The sequence below is a fragment of the Vicugna pacos genome, chromosome 8 (assembly GCF_048564905.1).
Source record: "Vicugna pacos chromosome 8, VicPac4, whole genome shotgun sequence".
Taxonomy (NCBI): domain Eukaryota; kingdom Metazoa; phylum Chordata; class Mammalia; order Artiodactyla; family Camelidae; genus Vicugna; species Vicugna pacos.
This window is the reverse complement of record NC_132994.1, coordinates 10673065-10682663: the sequence shown is the minus strand read 5'-3', so window position 1 is coordinate 10682663 and position 9599 is coordinate 10673065. Positions and strand designations below refer to the sequence as shown.

The window sequence follows — 9599 nt, the reverse complement described above, 5'->3', positions numbered from 1 at the left end:
GTTTTCCAGAGGCACTGAACTGCGGTGCGGCTGGAGAGGGAGGATGGAGCGGACGGTTTGATTTCACAAACAGTGTGCTTCTGTTTGTGATACTTTTACATATTTGCAGACAGTTTTCTTTTCTTTTTTTCTTTTCTGTTGACTCACAGTCAAAGGGGAGGGATTAAATAGAAAGCTCAGATTCCTAAAAACAGATATGAAAAATTAGTTTGTATGGTACCAAGAATTAAGTATGACTTGAAGCCCGAAGTATAAAATGCGATATTGGCCATTTCCTTCTAAGGCGATATTACTGGCGCCTCCTTTTAACTTGGGTGTGGCCTGCAGGGCTGGATAAAACTCCACAGCGTGGAGGTCAGAGACTCCGGCTGGTTCCACCGAACTCTGGCCTGGCCTGCTGGGGGCAGGAGGGGGCCTGGGTAGGAGCCCATACGGACCTAATAATGACTCTAGTGGGGCTGTGCCTGGGCCCGCAGCTGAGGGAGGGGCGTGCAGCAAGCTCGGAAGAAGACTGAGGCAAGGACAGGACGCCCTCATCCTCATTCCGGCCAGAACTGCGGCGCCAGGGTGTTAAGACTGGGAGACGGGCCAGGGGATAGGAAGTGGGAAAGGGGCGATAGGACCCGGCGGGAGCTTCCTTGGCGGGGAAGGGAATCGGGCGGGAGGATAGGAGGGAGGGAGAGAGAGAGAGGAAAAGCGAAGGTGATGGGGAGCGGGCGTCCGCACTCGCCGTGCGGCACGAGTTGCACGGCTCAGGCAGACCGGACCTGGGCTCTATAAAAGGAGCCCATGCGCCCTGCCACTCACACGCTCCTCCCGGACTGGCGTCCGCCGCGTCCCTCCAGCTCCCCCAGACACCTGCCCCTACCCTGCGAGCCGCGCCAGGTCCCCCAGACCCGTGCGCCCGGCGGCTTGGCTGCGAGCGGTGCCCGTGGGACCGAGGTGGCGGCGGCGCGGTGCGAGCAGCCGCAGCCCCAGTCTCCGAGCCCCTCCTCTTGCGGCCCCAGCTCCGCGGGGCAGCACGCCGGAGTGGCCAGCGCCTGAAAAGAAGGGAGGGCAGAGCTCCGGCGGGAGGGGCGGCGCGGCGCGGCGCGGCTCCCAGATTTCACCCCACCCAGCTCTGGCGGCCTCTGCCGCCGCAGGAAACTAACCCCAGCCTGGGGAGGAGGGCGGGAATGCAAGACCGGGACTTCTCGCTGGCCTGCAAGCTTTGGTCTCGACAGCTAGGAAACTCCTGCGGGCCGAGTCTGCAGATCCAGGAGCGCCCGGGTTAGGAGACGCTTAGCCCCGAGCACTTGGGGTAAGAGATCCCACCTGGTGGACGCTCCCTCCTCAGACAAAACAACGCCCTTCTTCACTAGACGTCCAGGTGGGAGCTGGAGCTAAGCGGAGCTCTGTGGACCAGTTTTTAGTAAACCCAGGGCTGAGACGGGGCATAGAGAGGAGCAGCCAGAGATGCGGCGGTAGCGCCGGGCGCATTGGAAGTGCTGGGGACGCGCCCGCCAGCCTTGGCTGCCGCGCCCTTGACCTCTAGTTTCGGCTGGGAACCTGGGTGGAGATGTAATTGAGGAACTCACGGAACTGACTAGCCACCGTGGGCGGGGGAGGCAAGACTGTGATCCCCTCCACGGTCTTTTCGTCCTCTTCCTCCTCCGCTCCATGCCTGAGAGCTGCACTCCGGAGCCGGGGCGAGGAGAGACATGGTGGAAACAGGCGCTCCGTGCGCCCCGCCGCTGTCGGCGAGCTCCCAGGCTGGGCTTCCTCAAGCCAACCTCTCCGCTGCTCCCTCCCACAACTGCAGCGCCGAGGGCTACATTTACCAGGACTCCATCGCCCTGCCCTGGAAAGTAGTACTGGTCATGCTGCTTGCACTCATCACCTTGGCCACCACGCTCTCCAACGCGTTTGTGATCGCTACCGTGTACCGGACGCGGAAGCTACACACCCCTGCCAACTACCTGATCGCCTCCCTGGCGGTCACCGATCTGCTCGTATCCATCCTGGTGATGCCCATCAGCACCATGTACACAGTCATGGGCCGCTGGACTCTGGGCCAGGTGGTCTGCGACTTCTGGCAGTCGTCGGACATCACCTGTTGCACAGCTTCCATCTTGCACCTCTGCGTCATCGCACTGGACCGCTACTGGGCCATCACGGACGCCGTGGAGTACTCAGCTAAAAGGACTCCCAAGAGGGCGGCGGTCATGATCGCTCTGGTGTGGGTCTTCTCCATCTCCATCTCGCTGCCGCCCTTCTTCTGGCGTCAGGCCAAAGCCGAGGAGGAGGTGTCGGACTGCGTGGTGAACACCGACCACATCCTCTACACTGTCTACTCCACGGTGGGCGCTTTCTACTTCCCCACCCTGCTCCTCATCGCCCTCTATGGCCGCATCTATGTGGAAGCCCGCTCTCGAATTTTGAAACAGACCCCCAACAGCACCGGCAAGCGTCTGACCCGAGCCCAGCTGATAACCGACTCCCCCGGGTCCACGTCTTCGGTCACCTCCACTAACTCGCGGGCTCCAGACGTACCCAGCGAATCCGGGTCTCCTGTGTACGTGAACCAAGTCAAAGTGCGAGTCTCCGACGCCCTTTTGGAGAAGAAAAAACTCATGGCCGCTAGAGAGCGCAAAGCCACCAAGACCCTGGGGATCATTTTGGGAGCGTTTATTGTGTGTTGGCTGCCCTTCTTCATCATCTCCCTGGTGATGCCTATCTGCAAGGACGCCTGCTGGTTCCACCTGGCCATCTTTGACTTCTTCACGTGGCTGGGCTATCTCAACTCCCTCATCAACCCCATCATCTATACCATGTACAACGAGGACTTCAAACAAGCGTTCCATAAACTGATACGCTTTAAGTGCACAAGCTGACTGGTCAATTGCAGTGCGGTCGCCTAAGCGGCCTTTGGGGAATCATGTTGTATCTAGTTACACAGGTAGGTCGACTCTTCTTTCACTGTTACTAGGTCGGAGTGAAGCTTTCTCTTCTGAGCAAGGGCATTGGATCCTGAGAAGCCAGGACAGCCCTGAGAGAGAACCCCTAAAAAACTGTTCAAACGAAGGATAGAGCTTCCAGGCTCTGGAGGAGGCTCACTTCCTCCCCTCGAACCCCAGGTTCAGCACTGACCCCGAGGCAGCCAATCGCAAGGAGAAGTTGCGACTTTTAAAAAATTGATGATGGAACAGGGATGCCTGCCCTGCCTTGGTATCAGGGATGATGCCCTCTAGAATCAGAGGTACTTACTTGTAGTTGCTGTTTGAAGCCTGTCTGAGACAGATCCACATGCAGCCTGGCAGTGCTTGAACTAGACATTAATGCCCTGTGTTATGGGGAGAACTTTGTGTTACAGCTTCATCTAATAATAGTTCCTTTGGCATCCTTCAGTCTTCATTCAGTTTTTGTTTATCTGAACTTGGGTGGAGAAACTTGTGGATTTGGTGCTTCAAACCCTATGGGTGGCTTGAATGGCACAGAGAAACCTTGACGAGTTAACAGCAAAGTTCTGATGTTAAGATCTCTATTTTTATTATAATTGAAATTCTATAGGGTGGGTGGGTGGAAAGGGAGGTGGGGAGCATTCAGCTGAACACCACACCTCTGATTGTTTTCTGCAGATTTATCGTTTTTAAATTCTTATTCAGTGACTGTCAAACCACATTCCTAATAACTCAAACAAAACATTATGTGTGCTAGTGCCAAAGTCTGCAGATTGCTTTATTTTTCCTCCAAATTTCATGTACCTGTCATTTTACACATTTAAATCCCCATACATGGAGGATATGATGGGTGACTCAGCCCAAGCTGCTGCTATATTTCTTATTAATGCCACTGATTACACTGATGAGTATTAGATATATAAGCTCTTTTGCAAGAAAAGTATCTTTAATCCTAATCCGCTTCAGTGAGATATAAAGGAGACATGAGCTAGGAATGGTTCTTGTACAATTAAGGAATGGGTGGCAATAGGAGGATGTATATTTTGACTTGTAAAAAATCTTAAATGCATGAGACTTTTTTCTAATAGTCATTTGCACTCTCCTTACCATCTGTAATTCCTTTGTGTGCTAACATATCAGGTAACCAAGACAACTAGCTCCTTTCTCCAAAAATCTTCAAAATGTAGTTAAAACCCCTAAAAACTACATTAAAGATAAAAACTTGTTTCTTTTCCCTTGCTATTGAAGTTTGAGTAGGAACAAAAATACTAGAAAATAACCTGCAAGGATTTTAGAAAAGCTTAGAGAAGCTAAAATTGAGCCTGCTCCTTGAAACGCGTGGACTCAAACCTCAGACTTACTAGGCAACCAGGAAACTAACCAGCTTTTGAACCTTGGAAATTTGGCACTGACCTGACACCTCAATGAATATAATATCAATAATCTTTTAAATTTGTCTTTTTTCAAATTTCAATAATACTTAGTTGTTATTTCAAATTCACTCTGACTCCCCAATACAGGACAAGATTACACACTAAAAGATGAAAAATGCATTCTCTAAATAAAATGGGGGTAGTCCTGAAGGCTCATGTGCACAGAAAATGAATGTGTTTGTGGAACATTTTTTATGCCAAAGAAGATTCACACTCCCTCTTTAGAGAGCTTTCTGCAGTTGGTACCTTTTGTCTGCAGAAGCAAGTTGTTTTTGTAAAATGGATTCACTCTCTGCTTGAAGCTCCCCAGTCCAGACTGTCAGACAGTAGATGCATTGAGCTGAAGTGCACTGCTTCCCTGCTGTGCGGACCTTTTCTCTGGCATGATGACGCTTGGAAATACACTATTCAAAGTTTCACACGTAAACTAAGTAAAAACGAGACTGGTGATCAACACTGACACCTGTCACTGGAGTAAGATAACATTTTAAGCATTAGACAATCCTGTTCTTTCTGCTGTATCCCCACGTCTCTTTGTTTTTTTGTGACATTTCTCCTATGGAGAATTCTAGCTTACTATGGAGAGAACTGTGCATAAAGCACGGTATTTGTTTTTATGTTATTAATATGTTTGTCATTTGTTTACATAGCTGTGTTTTCTTGAGCCTGAAAAGCAGTTAAGCAAACTTCTAGGAGCCTGAGGGGGAAAAATTAATTAAAACCAATAGCCACTTACAGATGATTTCTTTATAGGGCACGTGCAATGAATAGTGTCCTTATAGCAACAAAAAGAGGTCAATTTAGTCAAATGGGTCGTTTGCCACTTATAGATCACCTACCTGAATTTTTGCTTGACTATTTGGCTGAATTGACTGAATCTGGGGCATACTGTGTGAAGTAGAAGCTTGCAAACCCTTGTAGTTATAAGAGATCTAGAATCCTCATCCAGCATTGCACATGATTATGCAAAGTGTTTTCTTCATCCCAGGGCTATGTAGCTGAGACTGTTAAGCTCCTTTGCAGTTACTGCTGCCTATAACTTTGTCTGTTTCATGAACTAGACATCTGGCTTTTTTGCAGAACATTATATGGGAGATGGAAATATTTAACTTATGTAGAAATGAAAATATATTTTCATTGGCTGTGGTAACAAATAACATTTTCCACATTGCTTAATTGCACAAATTTTCACAGAAATATATGAATGTATGCTCATCCCAAAATACTGATTGTCTTGTGTTTCTAGGAATTTTAGAGTTTCCTTTAAAAAAAAAAAAGGACACTGCATCTATGAATAAATTGTTATTGAGTTCAACAAATTTCCTACAGAACAATGTTCTTCACTTTTCCTCTCTGTTATCTTGGTTTTCTCTTCTTTAACCAGGAAACCCTGAGTGGACTGTAATTCACTCAAGCAGCAAGATCTCAGATTATGTGTATATGATGGCATTGCTGTGACTGAAAATTGCATTTGGTTTTCCACCTTTCAAAACAATGTGTAACTGAAAATGAAATTTAGGAAAATAATGACATAAAAGTCCTTTTTCTGTGTTCTAAAAAGCACTGAGTAGTAATTCTACTATTATGGAAAGATTGACTCATTGGATTCTGGGTTGCGTTTAGGAGTTTGAGCCTTCAAGAGAGAACAACTGATAAATGATACTGCCATGTACTGCCACAGTTTGGGGGTTTTAGTTTATATATGTAGGAAGAATTTAGAATGAACTAGTATGGAGAGTATAACTCAGGGGTAAAGCACATGCTTAGGTCCTGTGTTCAATCCTCAGTACCTCCCTGGAAAAATAAAATAAAATTTTAAAAAAGAATTAGACACACTCTGCAAAGAGAGGGTAAGTCAGTTCCACTATTACAAGAGTTTTCCAGATCAGCATTCTTAGAGGGAGTGTTTGGTCCCTGGGCAGGGTCGTGAGATTCCAAGGCACTAGATGGTGCTTGACATATAGAAAAAGAAAAAGGAGGAGGTGACTTAGAAGCATGCTTGGGGGAGACCTAAGAGGAAGAGACTGACCTATCTGATCACTGGAGAGGTAGACAGAAAAATGGCTTTTGGAATCAGGAAGTCCTAGGTTTGAACTGCAAACAGAACATGTTATCACTGTGTGGTCCTTCTCACATGCAGCCTACTTGCAATTTGTTGCAAAGGCTTGAAACCCATACATGTAAAGCACTTATCAGGATACCTGACACTTTTTGTCTCTTGCAGATGGTACCTCCTCTCCAGCTATTATTTCACCATTGCCTTCTGTGTGGAGGCAGGGCACCTGTAGCAGAGAGACACAGGGCTATCTGAGAGAGGCTGGACCAGGGAAGACCAAACTAGCCAGAATGGGAGAAACATGGCTAAACTGGAAGCGACTGAGGCTTGGAGCCTCTCACCTTTCCCCCCTAGGCTGGGGACACATAGCTGAGAGGCCAAAAGAGAACAGGAGAGATGGTTTGCAGTGGCTCTAGTGGCCAAGAGGAAATTGCCAAATATTTCATTTCCTGTAGCATCCTCTCATTTTTCTCTCCCTTGTCTAGAGATGTCCAGCTGTCTTCCCAGAGTCCAAATTTCTTCACCACATCAATATCTTTCCTCAGTGTCTCATTTTCTACTTCTTTGTTTTTTTCTTACCTGTGCACAGCCATAATAACCAACGATAATGTGTTAACTCTAAAATGGTTCTTTAGCTGTGGAGGGCTGATTACGTAACCCAGGGTTGTTATATTATGTCAAAGGAGGTGGCTGATCTAAATGAAAGGGAGTAAGCTTCCAAGGTGAGGCCCTTAGTCGAGTTTTCAGACAGGAAGAGGCTGGTAGGAGAAAGTTGTGTAAAGTGAAGCTTCTGCACCTTTTCTCAAAGCCAGTCCTGGAACTGTCCACCAGGGGGCAGAGCGCCCCTGAGTTGTGCAAAGGGCGCGATGCTCACCACGTGCAATCTCTGACTCCTGGACACTGCAAACGGCATTAACTTCTCCAGGCTCAGTGAAAACGAAGATTCGTGCACCAAGGGAGAAGGAGTTTATCATTTATTTAAAATAGTAGCTTTTTCGGGGAAGGTAGCTCAGTGGTAGAATGCAGTGCTTAGCATGCACAAAGTCCTAGGTTCAATCCCTAGTACCTCCATTAGAAGTAATAATAATTAATTAATTAATTAACCTAATTACCCCCCCCAAATTAAAAAAAAATAAACTAGCAGCTTTTTCAGAACTGCAAATTCAGGCAGCGGATTCCTAAAATTAAAGTTTCTCTTCATATTTGCAAACTTAGTTATTTTCTTATACATCTCTTGTCCTGGAATAAAATCTTAGTATTTTAAAACATTGTGACCTTCGATTAATGCAGCACTGGGTACAGTCAGAGATGAGAATACAAGAACTTTATATTCAAAACAAAGGGAGCTAGTTATTAAACCTACTTTTCACCATTATGATTTTTCCCATCACTGTGTTTTTCTTTTCAAAATTTCATTGCCTTGAAGTTAATATATCCATGGTTCAGAGGTAGAACGCTGCCATTTACCATTTAAAGTGAGTTTTTTTTTTTTCACAGAAGTAAGCTGTACTGATATGTCAGTTTTTCCCAGAAGGCAGGCTTTCAAATCTGTGTAATTTAGCATTTACTTTAAAAAAAAATCATATACAAATGTGAGTACAATCTTATGTATCATAAAAATAAATTTCTGTGTCAGAAAATGGATCACATATAATGAGAGAACAAATGAGGTTATATCTTTGTCCTCTCCTGAACTGTTACTACATAGCCTTTCGCTGTTCCCAGTGGGGAGTATTCTCTGTGCCATTTCACACGGCTGTCAGTTCAGTCCGACTTTCAAAGTCAGCATCCACATCCTACTGTTATCCTAGGATTTGCAGTGCTCTCTGAGAGAGAGCCAGTCCCTGGAGGTGGGTCAGCCGACCAAGAGATTGTCTTAACACCATTCTGAGCACAGCTTGTAAAAGAAAATGCCCATTTCTTCTGACTTATTTGCACATATTTCAAAAGGCAGGAGGAAATCATTTCACAACTGCAACCTGGAAATCTATATAACAAGAATGGTCTTATAATATTTCCGGTTCTACAGTGAACAGATGGTGATATAAGGAGCCATTTATGGCAAATGCTTAAAAGAATCTACACGTGGCTTGTTTCAGGGATGCACGAAGGCATGACTCACATCCTTCCAGACTCTGTGGGAACATTCCACACACTGGCCTCCGGCTGGTCATCCCATGTTGAGATAACAAATTGAGATCTCAGGATGTCTCTTGCTCACAAGTGTGGTTACGAAACGGTAGTGACAGAATAGTCGACAGAGGGTAAGTTACTTGGTCCAGAGGCTGTGCCCAGGGCACTTTCGTAAACACACTGGGGCTGTCTCTTCTAAACCCATGTGCTAATCCAGTTCGGGATTGTGTGTGTAGACCTACAGCTCCCCCCGTGAATGGTTCATTGATTAACATCAGTGGGTTCAATACTGGGCTAATCTGTTTATGTGGAAAGCAGTTTGTATGGTTATTCATCTTTCTCCCCCAATCTTGCCCAGCCTTAAGGTCCTAGGGTCTACTCTCACCTCCCCTGACCCCCAGAGACTTTCCCACAGAGTGTAGCATGTTAGGGTAATCACACATGGGAAATTTGGAGTCAGCTGTCTTGAGACCCCCAACACATTGGTCAATTTAAAGTGCAAAAACATGTCTTTGAAGTCAGAAAGATGAGTTTAAAGCCATGTTTTGCAGCCACGAGCAAGTTCCTCTGTAAATGTACTCATACACACCTTTATGTTTCCAGATAAAAGCAAAATGAGATAATGCTATTGTTTGTACCCTTGGCTGTACATTTAATTTATCAGGGGCACTTTATTTTTTTATTTTCTATTTTTAATTTTTTTTAGAAAAGTGCACCACATGCAGAGTGGAAGCCCAGGGGGGTTATTTCATGGTTCCTTTTTATTTTTAATTTTATTTTATTGAGTTATAGTCAGTTTACAAGGAGCACTTTAAAAAGACCTTTACTCAGGCCCTGTCTCAGACTAATTCTGTTATCTGGAGTAGGGCCTGATAATCTTATTTAAAAAATTCTGTTTGGGTAATTCTAATGTGTGGCCAGGGTGAGAGCCACTGAGAATATGTATAAAAAGGTCTTAGAACAATGCTTGACATGGGTATGAAGGGGGGCCCCTGAATGATACGGAAAGTCAAGTGGATTTGGTTTTTACAGTTGTGT

General features: G+C 46.0%; 1 protein-coding gene across 1 annotated transcript; it reads left to right on the top strand.

Moving 5' to 3' along the window:
* The first annotated feature begins 1104 nt into the window (after nucleotides 1–1104).
* HTR1B (5-hydroxytryptamine receptor 1B) lies at nucleotides 1105–5844 on the top strand. The gene has a single exon (XM_006216112.4). It carries the CDS (start codon nucleotides 1701–1703, stop codon nucleotides 2871–2873), a length of 1173 nt encoding a protein of 390 aa, XP_006216174.1. The 5' UTR covers nucleotides 1105–1700; the 3' UTR covers nucleotides 2874–5844.
* Nucleotides 5845–9599: the final 3755 nt, after the last annotated feature.

Excerpts from the sequence above, each read along its gene's own strand:
- HTR1B (XM_006216112.4), top strand. The coding sequence starts at position 1,701 with ATGGTGGAAACAGGCGCTCCGTGCGCCCCGCCGCTGTCGGCGAGCTCC.